This window comes from Numenius arquata, chromosome 2, assembly GCF_964106895.1.
Source record: "Numenius arquata chromosome 2, bNumArq3.hap1.1, whole genome shotgun sequence".
Taxonomy (NCBI): Eukaryota; Metazoa; Chordata; class Aves; order Charadriiformes; family Scolopacidae; genus Numenius; species Numenius arquata.
Window position 1 is genome coordinate 16,269,478 of NC_133577.1, and position 24,156 is coordinate 16,293,633.

The window sequence follows — 24,156 nt, forward strand, 5'->3', positions numbered from 1 at the left end:
GTTTGTTTTTCACTATTAAATGAGAAATATTGAACAATATTTGGAAAAACTGTTGCTCCTCAGCAGTTTACTACAGAAGGAGATATTTTGTCACAGAATAATTCTGCCAGAGAGTTCTGCAAATACACGTTATGGCATTTTGCTCAAGGCCAGACAAGTCATCAGAGGCAGGTCAGGATGCATATTCCCATGTTCCTGACTTCCTGTGTTGGTTGACGTGTTTGTAACAAAGTTCATTTGTTGATGCAAAGACTACCTTATTTTGAATGAATCCTGACCAAAATGTTGCTCCTGTAATTGTGGTAGTTCAGCAGGAGTATGGTACCACGGCTTATGAAGTTTGCAATGCAAGATTCGCAATGTCTGTAACTAGAAAGTAACAAAGGGATAAGGTTGTACATAAAAAGCTTGTTGTTTCCGTTCTCACTGAAGCAGGACATGAATAAAGTGCACAGGATCTGTAGCTACATGAGAATATTTTAATATTATTATGTTTGCTGTCAGAGTATGGAAGACTCAGGGTCTCCAGAAACATTAAACGGTATTTTGGAGAAATGGTTTCTGACAAGCCGTTGCTCTCTGCAGAGAGGGTGCAGGCCTCTTACCCAGTGGTGCTGGCATTTGCTGCTGGGTTTTCCACTAAGCAGTTTGCTAAAATGTTACATGTGGTTTTGAATAATTTTCTGACCAGTGAAGTGTTTTATTTTTGCTTTCTTTCTGGGAAAAAAAAAATCCTGTAGAAGAGTTTAGGAGTTTTTTATTCCTTCCCACAAAAAGAAATAAACGCTCTATCCATTCTATAGTGAAGTATATGTTTCAAGAAGCATATATAGGAGACAAAATCATACTTGCTGTGTAATATACCTCCTTAATATTCTACTCATTGTCTATAGAATGCAATTTATTTAGTCCCTATTAGGAGGTGTAAGACAGAACTAATTCTGGGAAAAATGTTCAAAAGTGCATAAATGGCAGAAAAGACAAAATCCTATTTTAACTTTAAGTTTCTTAGATACTGCAAAAAAAGAGTGAAAAAAGCTCCTTAAATATGTGTTCCATTTAAATTTTTTTAAAAAGTTATTATCTAGCAATATAGTTTATATTCTGCCAGTCACCATAGTACAATGAGTTCAATAAAAAAGAAAGAAAATGTACTTCTAAAAATTCCCAGTGAGATGTTAAACTAAGTAGGAAGATATAAGGATGTGATTATGTGGCATTATTTCAAACACTGGCACTTACTGATAAGGATCCATTATAATCCCCTCTGGAAAACACTTCCTATTCCTTCCTTGCTGATAAACTGGGCCCAGCCTGAAATCTGGCAAACCCAAGACCAAGATCACTAAAAGCCCCCTTTATGTCTTTCCTCTTCTCATCTCTCCCCAGAGTCTTACATGCTTTGAAGCTGCATGAAGTGAGAAGGTTGGTTCCATAATCTGTATCACTGGGCTACTGCCACCACAGAAAAAAGTTTGACTGTAACTGCCTGTGACTTGAATGTCCTCTGTGATGAGCTGGGAATTGTGCTGCCTGTGTCCTCAGGATCTTTAAATAGTAGCCAAAAGCAGGCTGGCTGCTGCTGGTGGCATCCCACCAACTCGAGATATTTAACCAAGGTACCTGAGCGTGGTTGCTCCAAACTTGATCTGTAGTCAGGAGAGAGATAGGCAGACAATTGGTGAAAATAAATCATATAATTTCTGCAATTTTCATCACTGATGTGTTTTAATTAATGCCAACCTCAGTCTCCCCATGAGCCAGTAGAAACACCCCCTGGGTAACACCACAGGACAAGGCACAGCTTTTGGGCTGAATTCAATAAACTTCTTCATGCTTCCTGTACAGCCACAAAAGAGAGAGAGAGAGATGAGGGCAGGGAGTTAATCCATTTATCACAGCCACCTATCCAAATTTATGCAGTACTTTTCCACTTGGAAGTGCATACTTTGGAAACAAGGTGAAGAAGGCTTTGGGTGAGGTGGGCCATCACAGGATGATTATGAATTGCCAGCATGATGTATCTGTGAACAACGTGTTGTGATCTGGCGTGTGTCAGAAGTGTGTCCAAGGGAGACAAGGAGGCAGGAATGCCACAGAAGGCGGTGGTGCAACCATGCCTGCTATCGTATGCAAAAATCCATCACTCATACTTGAAAAAAGGTTAAGTAAAATTGGAATAATTTGAGTCTAGGACGTTTAGAGAAATGCTGATCCAAGTTTTTTAGCTTGGCCTATTAAGCCTAATAAAACAAATGGAGTGGAAATATGATTGCTATCTGCTCCATCCAATCAGGGAACAAAGGGAATAGGAAACATAAACAGGAAAAAAGAAAACCTTAAACTTACAAACAATATTGATATAATGATAAACAATTATAAGGTGGCCATTAATACCTTGGAATGAAAAGGTTTCTCATCACTAGAAGCTGAAATCAGGTTCCAGAATTGCCTTGCCATGAAAGCAAATGGGACTTAAAAATTGCTTGCCACAGCACTCTGTAAAAGTTATGGAAAGACTTACATAACAAGGTGCCTGTGATGGTAGGCTGCACACGACAAATTAACAAGACCTTTCTACTCCTGAGATCTTAATACCATCAAAGGGAAAGAAAATGGTAGCGTTAAGTATCAGGAAAGCCTCCTGGTGTGGAGATCTGTCTGGTAATGCCATTGACTGGCAAGGGAAGCTGCTGGATCTGAGACAATGACTGCATTAATAAGAAAGGCTTCTGGATCTCTCTCTCTTCCTGCAAGCAATTAAATAATTGATTGAATAGTTCTCAAAGTTGAAATTTTCATTTGGACCTCATAAGATCATCTTATCTATCAAGGCCTAGTGCTTGTAAAAGTGGTGCTCTCTTCCATAATGGGGTGAAGGCAATAAGAAACACCATTTTTCTTTGGACCAAGCAGTGCTGCATAATACACATCATTTATCTGAGACTTGGTAAAGGCTAAGGCCTTTTACAGTCTAATACAAATGTTTAAATAAACACAACTAGCAGAATAGTATGACGTATGTATTTTTTGCTGGAAACATAATTGGAAAGCGACAGTGGGTGCACAAAGGACTCTGGGCTGTTTCTGAGGTGGAAAGGAGCTTATGAGTTTTGTAGACTGGCAAAGGTCTTAAACAAATAATGCAATATAATGACATAAATAAATATGTAAATTTGCTGATCTACAGCTTATTTTGTATACCGCACTGGTCTACCAAGTTGGTGTATTGTATTGGGTAGGTCTGTGGCATAGCTGCACTGAGACAGCATGAAAAGTAGGCTTTCTGTTGTGTAGACTTGGGTTTATATTTTTATTTATTCAATTCTACCCTGGAGCTCACACAATAAAGAGGACTAAAAATAAAATGTCACTGATTGTTTTTAACATGCATAGTAAATGTCACACGAGAAGAGATTACTAGTTCAGGAGAAGATATCCTACCACGCAGGAGTTTATTGCTAGCACTGGTTTGAAGCTTATGTTTGCTTTCTGTAAAATCCAATAGAATGAGGCAATAGGAATAGCCTTGATCATTGTACTTCTAAAATAAAATATGGACCTGAGTGATTGCAACTCAGTTAATAAGCACCTTAATATTCACTAAGCAAAGCCTGAGAAACGTTTTGGTATAGCGTTAGATTCAGTTACATCACTGCTAAAACTTAGAAGCACGAATCAGAATTGATTTCAGCTTCACTAACTAATTTTAATGTAAATATCACAGTCATTTTTGCCTTCAAGAAGCAGATTTGGAAAAAAGAAAAGCAAACCTGGCATTTGGTGTATCACTGAGCACTTGAAAAATGTCAGTGTATCTTAGTGAGGTAGTTTGTTTTTTCTGGTTTTTAACTCCAATTGGCTATGGAACACATGAATTTCAGCTATTCATTAAAAAAAATTCCAACATTTTTACCATATTGTGATCTCTTTGCCTTGGAAAAGAACAGTGCAGGGCTTTCCAGGTTTAGCTTCCAGGCATAAACACACTCAGTTGGCTGAACCTATTCAGGAGCATTTAGCATCCATTCCAAGAAAAACATTATATTGGCCCTGACAGAAGTAGTATCTGAATACTATTTCATTTTATTGATTGCTGCTTTTCATTTTAGCACTATCTTTTGAGCATTACTTAAGGTCTTAATCCAACCAGTTTTTGGGCTGGTAACCAGCAGATGAAGTTGGCAGGCTGTTGAAATTACTGTTTATGAGGCAAACAATACAATCACGTATCAACTAAGAATGAGTGTGCAGTGTGTTGCTTCAACTGTACTTAACTAAAAGTTTTTCAGACTCTGACATCAGTGCTTGATGGATTTTAGTTTGCACTACAACGAGGTGGAGAGTGTGGGCATGAATGTATTTTGTAGATGAAATATTCAACTAACAAAGAGACAAAGAGGAAACTGGGACATCAAGTTCTCCCAGAGATCTCCTATGTACTGCTAAAAAGTAGAACTAAATGGCATTTTCAAAGTCTCTAAATTAGCCTTCTCCCAGTGAAGCCAGTGGTAAAATTCCCAGGGGTTGCAAAGGATGTCAGGTTAGGTCACTGTTCTTTAGGCCACTGAAAATCCGACCTTTTTTTCTATTATTATTATTATTTCTTTGTGTCCCTAATGTCATACTGGTGTCCTCTGGACCTTAAACTTCAAACTTGCTTCCTGCTTCCCTGAGCTTGTGTCATCACTGAGCCAGCACGCTGGTGGTCTCCACAGAGGCACAGATTTCCCCAGTTGTGAGGAAAGGGCTGGTGTGCATTTGAGCTGTTGCCTCCATGTAGTCTGGTTGTGCTCTCTGGATGGAATTCCCTGACTGTAAAATACAGATAATGGCACTTCGCTGCCTATGTGGATTCCTCAAGCTTTCTAGGGATAAAAGCCAAAAAGTAACGTAACAGGGGATGTCTTGCTGCATATTTTATCTACTGGCATAGAACCATTACTCCATTATTCAGAAAAATGGAGACACAGACAAGAAAAACAAATTAAAAGCAAAGAAAAAAGCACTATTAATAATAATGAAGAAAAACGAAATGGCATATGACCTGATTTCTGAAAAAAAAATCCCCACAGATACACAAACCGCTACATTAAATATGATTCTCCATATGATTAAATGAGCTTCTCTCAACTTGCCTACCTTATTTCTTGCTTAAAACCATTTACATTTTTTCTGGTCTGCACATACTTACCCAGAACATGAGAAGGGATTACTCAGTGCATGTACTCCAGTAGTTCCCAGACAACCAAGTGGAAAACTGCTACTGAAGAGGAGCCACAGCTGGAAATCAGTAGGTGACACACAAGGGGAACCACATGAGCAACCATATACACAAATAAACATAAGAGGAATCAGTAGACAAGCATGTTTGAAAAAAAGGGAGAGGTTTTTTTCTAAATTTGCTAGAGATAGAAATATTTCCTTACAAACTGCAATCAAGTCAGATAAAATGATAAAGTACTACATTTGCCTCTTTTTGCTGAACCACTGTCAGTGCTGTGCTGTCAGGTACATTGGGCTGAAGTTGCTGAAGGACCATCAGGAGCAATTAGACATGGGGTGTCCTTCTTCTGGCAGCTTTGGTCCAGTGCTGTCTTCTTCAGGCTCTTCTGTTGCTTGAAGGGGAACTGAAAGAAGCATGAGAACTTTGCTGCATGGGAACAAAATCTAGTTAAGAGCTATACTGCAGCTCTCCATCTCTGTGTAGGGTTTCTCTAGATCAGCCACCACCATGCTAGTCAAACGTTGAATCAGATAAATTAGATAAGCATGGGGCTAACCAATCTTCAGAGTTGATAGTACAGTTTATCCTTCCTATTTTGCTACCAATGTTGCTCATTGAGCTTACTGCACCCAATGATTTACTTGTGTAGTGGTTGGAGCTGCACTGTGAACATGAGGAACTTGGCGGTTGTTGTTACCTCAAAGCGTGAGAAAGTTTGGCACAAAGGGCCAAATCTTCCCAGTCTTCCAGGGCAGCAGAATCTCTCAGAATCTGGCCTCTCACCTCCAAGTGCCTCAGATTCCTCTCCACAAATGCAAATTTCACTTCAGTTTACATGATCTACAAGATCTGTAGGCAAAAAGCACTATAGATAGTACCTTACTATTCATATGCAAAAAGCAAACCCACTGCTTGCTGCCCTTTGAGAGTGTGACTTTTGTTTCCCAACAGTGGTGTAATGTTCCTTCTGGAGTGCTATTCACTGATTTTTTTTGAGGTGAAATTATTTGGCTTGGAGTTTGCGACAAGATAAGGTAGACATATAAATGATATTTCAGTCAAAGTCATGGCTTCCAAAGTGTTATTTATGCTACGCTTTGAGATACGCTTTTTCCTGAGGGAGCCAAGCTGTTATATATTTTCTTCTTAATCTACTTGGTATTCAGATTTCACCACCAGCTGAAATGAAATATTAGAGATTTTCATTGTTGTTATAGAGCTGAATTATTATAGAGATAATTATTATTGAATATTTCAGTATACATCCTGTACTTAATCCGTTTAACACACACTAAAAGGAGCCCAGATTGCAGTAGCAAGAACAAGTCTGTAATTGTTTTAATCTGAAAGATGAAGAAGGTTCAAGGTAAAGAGAATTCAATTAACAAAGGCAAACTTAGATGTAAAAAGATACAGACTTCTTTTTTGCTTTATAACACTATAATAAATCATCTTCTTAGAACATATAGTTAAATTTTAGTGTTTCCAGAGTATATTGCTAGTAGAGAACATAAACCCACAAGCTTTTGAAAACTTTGCATCTGCTTATGCCCTCAGGTTGGCTTCCTTCTTGTTTTGTGTTTAAGTCCTGTTTCTCTTCATTACCCCCATGGCTGCCCAGGACCACTTCCAGAGACACATATGCCAACCCAGAGGAAGCATTTGCCAAGGCTGGCTTCATGGATGCTAGCAAGCAATGCTAGTTCATAAGCTTTAAAAAAAGGAAGACTCTCCTGTCCGTGCCAACAACAGAGCCGAGAGCGTGTGGGAGCTCTGCAGTCCTGTCTGACCTGTCAGGAGCTGCACCCTGTCTCTGGCAGGGATGTTGCCATCACACCTCTAGCCATGACCAGTTGTTCTTAAAACTCAGTAGAACCCACCATACACGTGCACAACAGGTCTCTGTGTGAGCCTCTGAGGCTACTGAACCAACTGGGTAGCTAAAGTTGGGTGAAATGAATCTCACTCTGATACCTCAGAGCCAAAATAAGAGGAACAGTCTGAATAGACACTGAAGACTCGGTTTGTTCTCTTTTGTTTTGTTTCAAATTACAGTATCAATTACATTTTTTTGAAAGTTTTAGGTTTTTTTAAAAGGCATTTTCCATGCAAAAAAAATTTAAAATTATCAGTTTAGGGAATTTTAGGTCCAATTCACACATCGATGTAGGAATTCCAGCATTCTTACAGTGTCAGCAGAGTATTAGTCCTGATTTTTCATGCCCTTTAAATTGTGGAAACTATGAGGATCTCACTGTAAACAGAAACCAGGTTTACAGCCTGTGGAATCTCAAAATTTGTGCATGTAGGCATACAGATGTATATGTACTAACACAGAGAAGATCAGGACTTGTTCTACTAAAATCTGCAGGATATGCATTTATTTTTTTTGGCAGAGTGTAACTCTAGACTGTGTGAAGAGACCCTATGTGACAAGGGCCTATAAAGTCAGCCTCTAAAAGTGGATAATCTTGAGTCAATGGAACTTCTTTCTTTATTCTCCTTTCCTGCCCTTGCTTATGTCTTAGATGAATGCTCATAATCCCATCTTCTGACAAGTTCTTCCCAAGAAAGAGGTGTTTCTATTCCAGCCTTATGACTCATGCCTGCCATGCCCTGCCCAGGCCAGAAATACAGAAGCTGATCTAAAGTCCATTGACTTCAATGGACCTTGATCCAGGGGCATAAATTACATGTTTCTACATGACAATTAAAACATTAACTTGTCAGAGCGGGCTCTAACTCAGTGAAACTACCTTACAGTAAATAAGCTTTTTTTTCCTTTATAAGATGCACACTAAAAAAAAATAAAATGGGAAAGGGATTCAGACTTCTTTTATTCCAACTGTTTGTGGCCGTGAAATGAAGTGATGAGCTCCCATGTAACACGCTATCAAAGTAAAAGCAAGCATTGTCTTTTTTTTTTTCCCTAGCCTGTTGGCAACAAGACATATCAATTATAAAATAGACCCAGGTATAGAAAAGCAAATCATGAAATAATCAGAGCTCACAATAAAACTTCCCCATTAAGATAATGTACTTAAATGAGCTCCACTGCAGCATTCTATTGCACTCCTACACTTTCATGTAGCTACTTCTGCATACATTTTACTTCACCAGTGCCAAAAAGGAAAATAGTCTTTAAGAAATGGCCATTTTCCTCTCGTTGCTATTTCCTTTCTCTCTCATTTTCTTAATTCTACCAGTTCCCTCTCTCATTTTTGGTACCTCATGCCTAGATCTCTTTGTTTCCTCAGACTTTTAATGTCACTTCCAGCTGACACAGATGATTACTCCACCGATTTTAGCAATTAGACACTTTTGTAGTGAGCCTGGGATTTCTTTATATCTCAAGTTTCTTGCTCTGTGCTGACTGATATGAGGCACACCCATAATTTCAGGACTCTACAGTTATGCCATACAAAATATGAATTCAAACTTGATAAAAGAAGTCCATGGCCCTGGAATTTATTTTGTGCTAATAGTATGTTTTAATCAAAGGGCTCGCCTCTCAGCTGGGAGTTTGAATCAGTCAAGGAAATGCATGACCCACTCAACATCTTTGTACTCACTCACTTTGTATTCAAATGAAGCAAGAAAGAAAGTTTAAATTTTTGATCACTTTATTGTGCGTTTTTTTCCAAAACTGAATTATGCAAATCCTTACGTGGCATATTGATTGTGGACAGTACCCATTTCACTTCAGAATAAAACAGCAATGTAAAGCACACCAAAGAGTAAGATTGTTCAAGCTTGGGAATGCTAGTGAGCTTTACTTACTATGTTAACATTGTAAAATGAAAGATGTCCCTCTGCCCCACACTGTTTGAGCTGTGAATGTGTTGTCAGAAATATATCCATATTCTAATTCAATTTAGGAGAATGATCATAAAGGAAACCCTTGAAAAGTCTTCTCCTGCCTCGCTTTGCCATGTGCAAAGTATCGCTGTAAGCACAAGAAAAATGACGCCCTGTGAGTTGAGCTTGCACAACACTTAATTGGATGCAGTCACCACTGCAACAACAGTCACGGCTAGAGCTGAAACTGCATCCTTAGCTAATCTTCCAATGGTAAAGTCTACAATGAGTACATAGGCAGGTTTCGTGTCGTATGTTACAAATACACAAGCATAAATATGGCATAAAGCTGAGTGTTTCTGCGAGAATTTGGTTTGAAAGCAAGACCCACGCAGAAAGCCTGTTAGGAAGGAGCCCTGAGAAAACACTGAAGAGCCACAGTCTCCCCTCTGCCAAGAAAGCTGTTAAGAAATACTGCCTCAAAATCAAAAATTGTGCTGAATGAGCAAAGGAGTGGTCAAAGGAAAAACAGCTGATACAGGGAAGGTCCTCCACCCCCTTCACGCTCATGTGCTCACACACACATAGGCAGGCTGTGCTCTCCTGCAACAGTTACAGATTCCTGACTATAAATGTCAAAGCTCCTCTCTATAACCCTGTCTGCTCTCAGTGCTGACAGACTGCACAAGCTCAGAAAGGTGTAATTTACCCGGCTTTGTACCACAATAAGCAGGTCTGTCTATTAATACGATTACTCTCTTTACTTACTTTATACCCCTTGGCATAACTTCAGTGTGATTTTGGTACGATTGCATAGGCAAGAAAGCAAAAACCAACAAACTGGGCCAGCTTCTGAACTCCATGTCCCTGAAACCACTAGGATTTTTGTTTAAGCAAGGAGTTCAGAATTTGACGCTGATGAAAACAAGCTTTAGCATCAACATGGGCTGGCCTCAGCCCACTATTCAAACCAGTGATCTCCCATGCAGGTTCTGTTCCACTCCAGGCCACAATTCCAGCACCACTCAAATCTGCACTGAGGGCGAGGACATTTCATGTGCATGCAGCCACCTGCAAAATAGCAACAGAATGGCTTTGGTTCTTGGCAAATAGAGATGTTAATAAACAATTAACAGTGTTCAAACCAACTTTCTTAGGCATTCATTTACTAACCAAGTATAATACTTAATAAAAGAAAAGTACAAATCTGAAGAAGTACAAACCTCTCTCTAGAGGTCCCTTCCAACTCTGACAATTCCGTGATTCCGTAAATATGAGGAAAAACTTCTTTACGGTGAGGGTGACAGAGCACTGGAACAGGCTGCCCAAGGAGGTTGTGGAGTCCCCTTCTCTGGAATTCTTCAAGACCCACCTGGATGCAGTCCTGAGTAATGTGCTCTAGGCAATCCTGCTTTAGCAGGGGAGTTGGACTAGATGATCTCTAGAGGTCCCTTCCAACTCCAAAAATTCCATGATTCCGCAAATATTTTTCCTGGGCTTTCTAAAACCTGCTACTCCATCTCTTAATGGGGTGTAACGTGCTGCTCTCACTTGAGGGACTGCAGGAGTAGGAGGAAATTAGAAGAGACTGTGCTAGGGATCGGAAAAAGAGAGGACAGTCTGTGGCCTCTCATGGCCAGTCATGGAGGTGTCTGCTCAAGGACACTCCACCCTAGTCCAGCTGTGAGCCAGAAGATGAACAAAATTAAATTATTTTTTGAATTTGGATTCAACAACTGAGAGATTTACAAAAAGAATAAATCAGGAAATACAGACTTTGGTGGCTGCCTGCTGATTATATCAAAATGACATTAGTAATTTAAGTTGATTTGACCTTCTTAGTATCTGAAGCAGCCTTTTGATCGCTTCAATGTTTCCTGCGTGTTGGGTTTCTAACTTGCCCGTACTGTGAGAGCAGATTTAATCTCTCTGCTCACAACCTTGATCAAATGTTTATTTTGTAATATATAAAACATTAACATTGTCAAAGGTCATTACAGAAATAGACTTCAAATGGAAAGTATGTTTCTTACCACACAAAGAGATCTCTTGTATAATTCAAACTGAAAGAAAAGCATGCAGTATGAAGAAATGCTGAAATGTCATCTTGGTTTGACTCCAGATGGTGATAGGAGGTCCAGGGAGTGTGTGTTCCCTACTGTATGACCTGCTACCCTTACATCACCTTTTTTATAAATGCCACTCCAGAATGATTCTCAGAAGGTAAGCAGGAGACACAAGAACTGGTTTGTTAAAATAGGCCTGTCTGCTTCATCTGACACAGAGAGAAAACTAGCTGTGATGGCAAGGTCTATTCGTCACTTTATATTTTTGTGTAAGAGATGCAATTCGCCAGACGTTTTTACCTTATTTAAATGTAAGCATACCAATAGCCAGCCAGTTGCGCTTTACTTAAGGTTTAGATCCAATCCTCTCTTACAATTTGTATTAAGCCATCACTGGATAAAACATATCTCAGTCCTGGTGCAGGACCCAAATCCCGATAGGCACCCCCTGTCAAACGTGTGCTGTACCTGCTAAGCTACATAAATCACGTTATTCTCTGCTACATGGCAGCTGAGAGCAGCAGTTGGAGTGGAAAGTGCCTCGAGCAATGTGGCCTGCAGCTTTGTGAGTACAGCAGTCCTCTGAGAGGTGTGGATGTGTGTTTAAACTCGCTCAGACTGGGAATTGAGCTATGGGAAATTGTTTCGCTCTTTCACTTCAGCTATTACAGAAAAGTGGGCATATAGAAGTATTCTACAATGCCTATAGTTATACAGGCTACTATAGAAAATTTATTGACATAGAGAAATACAGGCTATTACAAAAAAGTTATTTGCATTGTCACTGTCTCTTGTAAAAGACAGTGTCCACAGAAGCATTTGGGGAGGGAAGGCAGAATTATTCTCTTGTGTGGAGTCAGTGTACTCCTCCCAAATGAGGCCTGTTGGCAGACTTCAGTGTATAGTCATCAGCCTCTTGACACCAGCTGTACTTAGCAGAAATGAAGTGCTCCTTTCAGTTTACAGATGTCAGCCTAGAAGCTGGCACGTGCAGTACCCATGACCAAAGAAAACAAACACTGCACTTTTCAAGCTTCACATCTTAATTTGCAGAATCACAGAGTCACTGAGGTGGGAAGGTACCTTTGTAGATCATCCAGTCCAAAGCACTGCTCAAAGCAGGGTCATCTAAAGTAGGATATTCAGGGTTGCATCCAGTTGGGTTTTGAATGTATCCTAGAATGGAGAATCTTTCTGGGCAACTTGTTCCAGTCTTCAACCACCCAGATGGTAAAAAGCGTTTTTTTATGTTTAAATGGAGTTTCCTGTGTTTCAGTTTTGCCCATTGCCTTCTGTCCTTTCAGTAGGCACCACTGAGAAGATTTTGGCTCTGTTTTCTTCGATCCCTCCATCAGGTATTTATTTATGCAGTCCTTTTATCATCTTTGCAGCCCCTCATTGGACTCACTCCAGTCCATGTCTCTATTGTACGGGGAAGCCCAGAACTGGACCCACCACTCTAGATGTGTCTCACTGGTGCTGAGCAGAGGGGAAGGATCATCTCCCTCGACCTGCTGGTGATGCTCTTCCTAATGCAGCCCAGAATGCTGTTGGCCACCTTTGCTGCAAGGGCACATTGCTGGCTCATGTCCAACTTGTAGTCCACCAGGACATGCAGGTCCTTTCCATCAGGCTGACCCCCATCCTGTACAGGTGCATTTCCCTTTGTTGGGCTTCATGAGGTTTCTCTCAGCCCATTTCCCAGCCTGTCAAGGTCCCTCTGAATGGCAGCACAATCAGCCAATTCCAATGTGTTGAAGCATTTCTAGCCTGCTGCTGTGGCTTTGGCGTTTTGAAGTACGAGGCACTGTTCTGACATGGGTCAGGCTATAGGCAAGGAAAGGCCTTTTCCTGTTTATTATCCATTTGCAATAAATATCTTCTTTCAGAGAAAAAGTATAATGGCCTTTATTTCCTTTTTGATACATTGGGGATTTTTATAAGAAACTTCCCTAAACATTAGTGGGAGTTGTGTAAATGGTGTCAAATAGAGACATCCTGTTTGTGACAAGTGACAACTGCCTGTAATTTAACAGTGAAGATTTTGTAGCAGAGTCTAAGAGAAAGTAAAGGTCCTAGCACAGCTTCAAGCCTGACCAGAGGGTTTTTTTTTTTTTATTTGGCTATGCACAAACTGTTAAGTATGAATAGTCACAATTACTATTTTTCTATTTCTAATCCAGTTCAAACTTCTGGTTTCCAGCCTGTTTTACAAGTCTGTAAAAATTTTTTTTGACCTACCCCTCTGATATGTCTCTTCTGCTGCCCACCTTGCTCTCTACACTTTGCCAAATCTTGTCCCACCTTCCCACTCTTGAATTCATGCTTTCTTTCCTTCTGCTTCTTGCACTTGAAGAAGTCTCCCACTTTCCATCTGCTAACTGCCTTCTTTTCTTTCATCAGACCCCAGATTTCAGGATTCTGTCCTATTTCTTCCTCAGTAATATTTCTGTGGAATCACTGCTTGAAGTGTTCTCTCCTTGCAGTTTACAGTGTCTTATCAGGTGTTTTCAGCATCCCATTGGAATAAGTGATGCCACAAAACTGAGAATCACCCTCTGTACGTAGTATTTGTATAATATTTAGGCAATCATTTTAATATATTTTGATTAATTAACATAAATACAATTAAACCTTGGACCAGCACGAACCTATAGGGTAAAACCTATTTACTGTTCCTGTTCCCCATTTTAACCACCCCAGTGCGAGCAAATTACTTTTCTTCCTACATGGTAAGCATTGATTAGTGCAACCAGTTTGTCAGGACTTATATTTCTTCCTCTGACTTGCTTTTCTGCTGTGGACACGTCACTGGGTTGAGATCAGTCTCACCTAAATTCAGCTATATATGATGCAGACATCTACAGCAGGACTAATTCTCCACACCCCACTTTTAGGTGCAATTCTTCTGGCCTACATTAGACACATGTTCTGTTTCGTCATGAGATGAGTTTTGCTCTACAAATGTCTGGGTTTTTTCCAGTGTCAATGGAAAATCTAGGCAACTAGCTGAAAATTCAGTCACATGAATGCTACATCCCATGTCTCTCTGTGCCTTATTTTCCCTGTCTATAACATGGCTGGGCATTTTGTGAGGCTTAATTAGTGGCTTTAGAACTAAGTAATTTAGATTTAGTGATTTCAAGATAATTTAGATAAAGTGACAGAGGGAAGATTCAAGATCTCTATGCTCTTCCTCTATTTGAATAGTAGTGTGCATATGTACACATGTACGTCCATACATTTATTTGTAAAATGAATTTTAAAAAACTGTTAAGTATGAGATAACTAATAAATTTACCATTTTTTTCTACTGGAATATTGCAGTTGGGGCATGGCTTGGTTGTCTTCTTGATTGTTTCTCTAGATGCCTCTTCCCATCGAGCTTGCATGGCTGCATGTTCATCAACTACGTATCCCTGCAAAGAGAGAGAAAAAACGTCTGTGGGCACAATACTGAAAGGCTGCACTGGGACCTGATGTCTACACTGAAGTGGTAACTATTTGCTCGTGAGAAACAGATAGAAACATGACTGCAAGGCCAAGTAGGCTGGGCTTTGTGAGAGATGCGTAATTTTTGCTTGAAAATGCAAGCTTATTTTCTCCCAGTGCGCACAACATGTGTATTGGGTTAGATCCCGTGCTGTGGGATGGCAGGGGCAGCTGCAGCAGCTGAAGCGTGTGCCATCCTGGGGGTCCTTCCTACATCCAGCTGCAGCGCAGGCTGCATCCTGCCCTCTGCTCCCTGCCCTGATTGACAGGCAAAGTCCTGGCAGGAGGACACAGGAGGCATCAAGCTGTGCTGCAAATGCACAAAGACACATAGAGCGAAAGGCAAGATGAAGCAGGAGTTAGATGAACCTGGCTGAGACGTGACATGTTAGAATCATAGAACAGAATCATAGAACTGTTTTTGTTGGAAGAGACCTTTAAGATCATTGAGTCCAACCATTAACCTAGCACTGCCAAGTTACCAGTAAACCATGTCCCTCAGCACTACATCTACAGACATCCACAGAGATCTACTTGTTTTTTAAATACCTCCAGGGATGGTGACTCAACCACTTCCCTGGTCAGCCTGTTCCAATGCTTGATAACCCTTTCAGTGGAGAAATTTTTCCTAATATCCAATCTAAACCTTTCCTGGTGCAACTTGAGGCCATTTCCTCTTGTCCTATCGCTCGTTACTTGGGAGAAGAGACCAACCCCCACCCCACTGCAACCTCCTTTCAGGGAGTTGTAGAGAGTGACAAGGTCTCCCCTCAGCCTCTTTTTCTCCAGGCTAAACAATCCTTGTTCCCTCAGCTGCTCCTCATAATACTTGTGCTCTAGATCCCTTACCAGCTTTGCTGCCCTTCTCTGAACACGCTCCAGAATCTCAGTGTCCCTCCTGTAGTGAGGAGCCCAAAACTGAACACAGTGCTCAAGGTGTGGCCTCACCAGTGCTGAGTACAAGGTACAATCGCTTCCCTAGTCCTGCTAGCCACGCTGTTTCTAGCAGTAGGTTTGATTCTGCTTCAGGGATTAAAGCCCTTCTTGCGAGAAAAGCAAAACCACCAAGGCAACGCAACGCTTGATAATGCAGAATGGAGGGGTCCCTGGACTAAAACTGTTTTCATAGTGAAGTGTACTCCTTTGTTTCAGAGGTCTAGATTTGATTCAATCATAAATCTATATAAATTTAAGAGGCACAAGAAGAAACCAAAAATTTTGGAGAAAAAGTAAAAAAAGACAACCCGTGAACAATAAAAGGAAGTAGTTCCCCAGACAGAATTACACAGATGGGAAAAGTCATCATGAAAAGTGTTTTAAAAGGGACTCCTGTGTTTGTCCTATTTATGACTGGGACAAAATTACATAATCTGCACAAGTGTCCTACTTGGCAATTTCCTACCTAAAATGATAGTACAAGGACAAAAGATATGGCAGTGCTTTGGGTCATTTCTATCACACGAGGTTGGCAACTATGTGAATAGTAGCTATAAAGAATGAATGTAGGTTCCAGCCTTGAAGTTCTGCTCTCTCCATTCGTAATGTGGGTTTTCTCAAGCATGTGGCAAAATCATGAGCTTAAACTAAATCACATAATTTGTAAAAATTCCTATAATTTCTTTGTGTATACCTTCTAAATACTTGTAGGCTGTTAAGTGGATAGACTTTTAATATTTATTTACATGGGTTTCCTTTTTATATATGTATTTTTAGTACAACAGAAAAAGGAAATTGGCCCAACTGTTAAACATGCAACATAATCATAATTCCTCCTTCTGCTCAGCTACTGCTGCTAAAACTTGTCAGTTGTTGCAGTGTCAGTGAGTAAGACCTAGATTATATTTCTTGGCCGAAGTCACCTGAGTTAAAAGGAATAGCAAAGAGCAACATCTGCAGAAACTTGTTTCCAGCTCATCTGTTGGCCATTGCAACATGTATCTTTAAAAAAAACTCAATTTTTTAAAATCAGAAAATCTCAAAAATGTGTTTATGGTATTATTTCTTTTATTTTACTACCTACATCAGTCTCCTTAGCCCCTTAATCCCTTCTTCTGCTCCTCACCTAATATTCTCCAATTTGCTAATATTTTTGATGTAGAGGTGCTGAAAGTGAACAAAGTCTTCTCAGCTGTATCCTAGAAGTGACTTTTACTTTTGTGTCTCTGCTTCTGGAGAGGGAACTCGGCCCCGCACCCTGCTGGATTATTCAGCAGTTTGGCAAAGGGATGACCTCTATACAACAGCACATTAGTAAATTCTGGGAAATAGAAAAGGCTGCTCAGGCTAATAGCAAAGAACATAATCTGGTATTGATCTTGCGACACCTTGATCTTTAAGGAAGGATGACTTTAGCAAGCAATCTGAGCTACCTCAGAGAGGTCTGAACACAAAATGGGCACAGTGGGGAACGCTAGACCTGGGCCTCAGTTTGCCCAGTGCCCGAAGGAAGATTATATTAATTTCACTGAATTTCACTGAATTTTTTTTTAGAGTTGGAAGGGACCATAGAGATCATCTAGTCCAACTCCCCTGCCGAAGCAGGATTGCCCAGAGCATGTTAGAGCATGTTACTCAGGACTGCATCCAGGCGGGTCTTGAAAATCTCCAAAGAAGGGAACTCCACAACCTCCCTGGGCAGCCTGTTCCAGTGCTCTGTCACCCTCGTTGTGAAGAACGATGTGTTTTCTCATATTTGAGTGGAACCTCCTATGTTCCAACTTGTGCCTGTTGCCCCTTGTCCTCTCACTGGCAACCACTGAAAAGAGTCTGGCTCCATCGTCCTTCAACCCACCCTTTAGATACTTATAAGCATTGATAAGGTCTCCCCTCAGCCTTCTCTTCTCCAGGCTAAAGAGTCCCAGCTCTCTCAGCCTTTTTTCATAAGGGAGATGCTCCAATCCTTCAATCATCCTTGTTGCCCTTCGCTGGACTCATTCCAGTAGTTCCCTGTCCCTCTTGAATAGGGGAGCCCAGAACTGGATGCAGTATTCCAGTTGTGGCCTCACCAGTGCAGAGTAGAGGGGGAGAATGACTTCCCTCGACCTACTAGCCACACTCTTCCCTATGCAGCCCAGGGAAGCTGGGCCCATTGGCCTTCCTGGCCACAAGAGCACACTGCTTGCTCATTGTCATTTTGCTGTCTACCAGGACCTCCAGATCTTTCTCTTCGGAACTTGACTCCAGCAGGTCCACACCTAACCTGTATTGGTGCCTGACATTCTTCTTCCCCAGGTGCAGGACCCTACACTTTTCCCTGTTGAACCTCATGAGGTTCTTCCTTGCCCAGCTCTCCATCCTGTCCAGGTCTCGCTGGATGGCAACACGGCCCTCTGGGGTGTCAGCCACCCCTCCCAGTTTGGTATCATCAGCAAACTTGCTAAGGATACATTCTGTCCCCTCATTTTTCATCTCATTGTAATGGGAATTAAATACTTAACATCCATACAGATGATTCAAGATGAAAATCGCTATAGCAGTGACAAAACATTGCTATTCTTTTCAGAATAATAGCTACATGAGAAGACTGGATGTATTTTTAATTTTTGTAGTCAACCCAGAAGAGCTTCACAGTGGCTCTGTTTTTCCCAAATGGTCCAAATCCAAACGGTGTGGTTCAGAACTCGAAAACATACTTTTTTCCCCTTCTTCATGTCTTGTTATGCCCTAATAGCAAATGACACTGAGGCAAAATTTCACATGCCAAATTGCTAATTTGATTTATATAAAGATATTTGATCTTAGTTCTGAAAACAAATAAAAACTTGGGAGAGCTTAGGAATAACTAAAATAAACAACTTCAAGCCACATGTATGCAATTCACTGAGAAAGAACAAATGGCTGAAAACAGCAGAGTGAATTATTATATTAATATTTTCCATTGCAAAAATTCTAGCATGAAATAAATGCTGCAGCATGATATTTTCAGCCCATTAGAGCTGAAACATCCCTCCTATGCCCAGTCTTCCTGAATGCTAAGTTAAAAACTTCCTGCTGCAGGAAGAAAATGTAGAGAAATGGCGGAGTGATGGACTTGCTCCGATTCAGTAAAGTCATACCATACTGATCTATGACCCTCCAGTGTTCATGTGCTTTATTTAGTGCTCCACATATAATGACATATATATTTATCTGCATTTTTTTCCTCAAACAATAAAGGAAAGGTATATGTCAGTTCTTCATTACCAGTGGCTATTTAAATCACGTTCTTTCATCCTAAACTAGCAAACCTAATCTTCTTGACAATGGCCTAGGTAATCTAACAGGTCTATCAAGCAGAGGTGGCTCTCACTTTATTTGACCTGCCTGCTGTTGGATAGGAAGTTCAGAGATCATAGAATCATAGAATGGCTAGAGTTGGAAGAGAACTTAAAGATCATCGAGTTCCAACCCCTCTGCCATGGGCAGGGACTCCTCCCACTAGACCAGGTTGCTCGAAGCCCTGTCCAGCCTGGCCTTGGACACTTCCAGGGATGGGACATCCACAACCTCCCTGGGCAACTTGTTCCAGTGCCTCACCACCCTCACAGTAAAGAATTTCTTCCTGATATCTAATCTAAATCCCTCCACTTTCAGTTTGAAGCCATTACCCCTTGTCCTATCACTATGCTTCCTGATAAAGATACCCTCCCCATCTCTCCTGTAGGCCTCCTTCAGGTATTGGAAGGCCGCTATAAGGTCTCCCTGGAGCCTTCTCTTCTCCAGGCTGAAAAATGCCAACTCTCTCAGCCTGTCTCCATAGCAGAGGTGCTCCAGCCCTCTGATCATCTTTGTGGCCCTTCACTGGAGTTGTTCCAACAGGTCCATGTCCTTCCTGTGCTGAGGACTCCACAGCTGGACACAGTACTCCAGGTGGGGTCTCACGAGAGCAAAGTAGAGGAGCAGAATCACCTCCCTGGAACTGCTGGCCATGCTTCTTTTGGTGCAGCCCAGGATGCTCGAGGTGTGCATCACATGTCAGTTCGCTGACGACAGGAGTCTTTGATTGCTTGTGATGCTGACCCCGCATAATATGCTCTAGTTCCCCAATTATTACAAAATATTTGTCCCAGCACTAGTGAAAAGCTACAAGATTCCATCCATGCCACTTTATGAATAATTTTTTTGATTCTCAACTGTGCTGCACATTGTGACCAGGGATGGATACTCGTAAATAACAGGAAGCTACAGTAAGAGCTGCTGCAAGCATTTTTCAGCATCCGCTCTGCAATATTCCCTTAGTGAGATAAGGGAAAAAGTCTGTCTTGTTATCTCTGGGTCACACTGAAGGACAGAGATTTACTTCTGTTCTGTTTCTATCCTGAGTCCTTTGGAAAAACTAACAGGGATGAGAAACCACAGAGACTGCTGAGCACCACACCGCAATACAAGAACATGTACATGGAAAGCTTTTTTGCAGTTAATCAATATCAGGCAGTACTGGAAAAAGTCTTACAGAGACAGAAAGCATCTTGAAATAGAAATAAAGTGTCCTTCTTAAAGCAGCATCTCATTCAGGTAATAGGGCACACATCGACTTGTTGGTAGAACTACATAAAGTAATTGAAGTATGTGTTCACAGTCAGCAACTAAGCAGTACCATCCAAATTAAAAACATTTATGGCAAAACCTTTTGTTCAAAATACTGGAAGCATCAGATATATAATGTTAAATTCTGACATTTACCACATTATATACTGTTTTGTGTAAGCACACTTCGTTTATGATCATGCTTATTTTGCCTAGCGTAGATAGCATCTGAAAACTGAAGACCCTTGATTCAGAATAGAATATGAAGCTGTTAACATTATGTTGTGCTTAGCTTTAGTGATTGCAATTTCTGGACTCCTGCTTGTTTGCTCTTGGTCCATAATTCCTTTCTGATAAGCAAAAAAGCTGGTCATGCATAACTTTAAAAACTGTATCCCAGTGCAGCTTCCTTTAAATCAGAAATACTTTTTCTTTTGATTGGAAATGCTTGGTTGTAAGTTAATTTTTCTTGGAAAAACAAGGTTTTTTTAAAAAAATAAAATATAAATACATAAAATTATGTCTTTATGTGAAACATAGCATTTTAGAGAGGCTTAGATGGCTCAAAACAGAAAGTATTACTCATTTTCTAGCATGAATGTGAGAACAACTATTGATATTTGAAAGCATTTGAAAGGGAGGCAAAGAACAATTCATTGTACACAAAGCAATGTTCAGCCCACCCCAACATTTAGATTAACACAGCCCACTAATTATTTTGGGCTAAAGCTCTAAGCAAAAGCAGCCTCATCTGTTGAAGCCTGATCAACAAGGGGTGGTGACAGTCCAACTTAAATTTCTTTTGTTTTCGCAGCTTCTACTCTGCTGTTTTATGAACGTGTTCACATGAATTAACCGCCTGTCATGTTTAGTGGTGTCTTACTTGAGTTATGGGGGAAAAAGTAGCAGATGTCTAGGGCACTAGATAGGCTAGAGGGGCTTTGTTAAAAAATTAATTGAGTCATTTAAGAGTCAAAATCTCACAAAGAGAGGTGTGCATATCTATGGGACTAGAGTTCTAGTCTAGACGAAGATTTGGGCTAATCAAAACACTAAAATATGGCTATAATAAGGAACAGGAAAGACATCCATCAATGGGAATATATTTCATGCACAGGAAAAATAGAGTCAGAACCACAGTGATCCAGTTATATGAAGCAGCTTTGTGTGAGCTAATCTGCCTGGTGTGCCTAGGGAATTTTGCCATAAAAGAGAGCTGCTTTGTGATGACAGCAACTAGCTAAAATCAAAGTGATATACACAGGGTATTGTGTCCAATACAAGGTGAAAGAGACTTTGACTAAACAAAATCAGAGCACTCTGGTTTGGTGACACTGCACATCAATGTTCTCACTCTGCATGTTGGGCTGCTCATAACTGCATGAATTAAATTCAGGTAGCTGGTGAAAATTGAATTTACACTGCTCTAAAGCAGAAAATCTAATCTAATATGGGTCATTCTTGTATAACTGTTTTCCACGAGTGGAATAAAAAACATGCCTTCTCCCGTAAGTGGCAACACAGCTGCAAATGACTGTCAGCTTAACCTCATAAACAAAAGCAGCCTGTCACATCTTTTCACTTTATTGCTGCCCAAAATAGGAAAGCTAAAATTCACTCTCTGTAGTTCCCATCTATTTCTCATTAGACAGAAAGTTAAGACCTATTCTCAGATTTCCTCCAGTGCATCTTTATTTATAACATGGAGATTAATTTTACAGGATGTTTCCGGTTATAGTTGTTTTTCTTGCTCCTTTAATTAGGCTCCTGTGGGTTGAAATGTCCTGTGCTTCACATTGTGAATATACCAGCTACTAAACCCCCGAGCTTCAGTTTCTTTTCCAATTGTTTAAGATACTTTAGAAATCAAACTAGGTGTGCCATTTTTTTGTACAGCCATGTTTTTATTTAACTTTTTAAATTTATCTGATGGAAAAAAAGATAATCAATAGTCTAATAATAGATGTTCCACATTTCATACTGTGACTTAGGACTCATTGAAAGATATTATGTATGATGAACCTCTTCAGTAGTTTTTTCTTTCACTAAAAGGCAGTGAAATAAATCTATGATTCTATGAAATAATTCATGTTTTTTGTGGTCAGCATTTACTATTTATCATTTTGATTAGTTTTCCCCCTCTTTCCAGTAGCAAAAGAAGTTTCCATAGAAATGCTGTGTGTTTCTCATTTTAACCCTTGCCTGTAGTACACCATTTGAAAAACCTCACCTTCTGTTTTCCACCGTTCTAAAAGTAGTAAGGAAAGTTTGCTGAAATACTGAAGGAATAATTCTGAAAGTGATATTTACAATATTTAGAGCATAAACACAAAATGCTGATAACTAAGAACTGATTCAGGTGGTCATGTAACTGTGGAGTCCAATATAATATATATGTTTTCTCTAACAACTCACCCTTCACTGAAGGTCCAAGCGAAAAGGCAGCTTGCTGTTTCCTTTATACAATAAGTCAGGAGACATATGTAATTGCATAATTTTGTCAACATTATGTCTTCCTGTTACTATTTAATATGCACATCGCATACTTTTTCAATTCCACAGCCATATTTTAAGAAATATATTGCACCAAGCCTGATTTTAATGAAGCATTAGCTAAATATTTCACATCTTAGCATTAAAATAATTCAGCTAAGGATATTTTGAAAGCACCTTTATTGGGGAATTCCACATTAAAATCAAATTCTGAAATATCTTGCACTCACAACGGGCCAATATGTTCTTGTGCATAATTACAGCAAACCCTCACCTACACAGAGACCAGGCTTCACAACCCTTCATGCTTGCTTGGGGATCTACAGGCACAAGAGATTAGACAGATGTTCAGTGGATGGAAAGGGAAGCCTGGCAAGCAATGCCTGTATATTTTGTACCACCTACTGGCAACTTCGAAACCTGCATACATGAGGCAATGGGTGGAAAAGATGGGCTGGAAGCTCACCTGCAGCCCAAGTGAGCTGGGAGCTTTTCCAGGAACTACATTACAAAAGACTTCAGCAGGGTGCCAGGTGATGGAACCTGCTTTCCTGGATGTGTGCGCACACATGGGCGTGCTTCGATGCTGCACCTGTGCAGTGAAAAGCATTTCTGGGAAGTGATCAAATGGGTCTGCTGCAGAGCTGAGCGTTTGCCCGAGTGCTCATGACTGAGTTAGGTCTGAGCCCTGGAACTACAGATAGGGTTGCAGTCAGGACCCAAGTGGCATGGACCAGTAAGTAGGATCAAACAGGGACGCTGGAACTTGATGGTCTTTAAGGTCCCTTCTAACCCAAACCATTCGATGATTCTATAAGTCTGGAAAAAATGATACCTCTGAGGTTTGCACTGACTCAGTGGAGGCACTGGGCTAGTTTTGGTTTGGTCTCATGGGTTCCCAGGCTGACAGGGCTTCTGGAGTAGTTTTATACTCCCAGTGGCAGAAAAGCAAAGCTATTATCTGGATGCTGCATTAGGTACCTGCTACAGCAAGAACTGGGTCCCAAATAGAAAAACAACTGAGGTTTGATTTGAAGGTGGTAGATTTGGGGATAGGCTTTGGGATTAGGGTGACCAAGGCCTCCAGCTTAGGGCTGCAGCTGGAACAGGCAGTATCCCACAGGTTTGGAGTGGAGTTGAAGTTTTACGGCACTAGTTATAAACTTACACTGAAAAAGATTGTGGGTGAAGGTTTAGAACATGTAGCTTTGTGGCTTAGTAAAAATGCTGTTGCTGTTTCTTGCAAAAGGCCACAGCCTTTGTGCCAAGCCAGCACCACAGGCCTCAGGACCCATCAGGCTTTCTCTGGCCCGCCTAGAGATTTGGTTTAGCAAGTGACAGCAATTATCTAATGACCAGGTGACTATTACCTATTTTGCTTTTGCATAATTTTGTATAATTGCATGGTTTAAAAATATTACATGTATTTTTGCAACTAACAGACAGCAGTGACAAGCATAGGTATTATGGGCAGAATAAACTGTCTCTGACCCTACAATAAAATGCTACGCAGAGGAGTAAAGGCGTGGGATGATAGCAGAGGCCTTGAAAGCACCAGCACAGGATAATACAGGA

At 40.5% G+C, this 24,156-nt stretch overlaps 1 protein-coding gene across 1 annotated transcript in view; it reads right to left on the bottom strand.

Moving 5' to 3' along the window:
- Positions 1–8,835: 8,835 nt before the first annotated feature.
- Positions 8,836–24,156, bottom strand: part of PRKN (parkin RBR E3 ubiquitin protein ligase) — a 606,958-nt gene continuing 591,637 nt past the window's right edge. Inside the window, exons 11-12 of the mRNA XM_074144656.1 lie at positions 14,393–14,510; positions 8,836–10,096 (exon numbers count right to left, since the gene is read on the bottom strand). Of these exons, the coding sequence (XP_074000757.1) occupies positions 9,987–10,096; positions 14,393–14,510 (228 nt within the window). The 3' untranslated portion in view covers positions 8,836–9,986. The remainder of the gene's footprint in view (positions 10,097–14,392; positions 14,511–24,156) is intronic.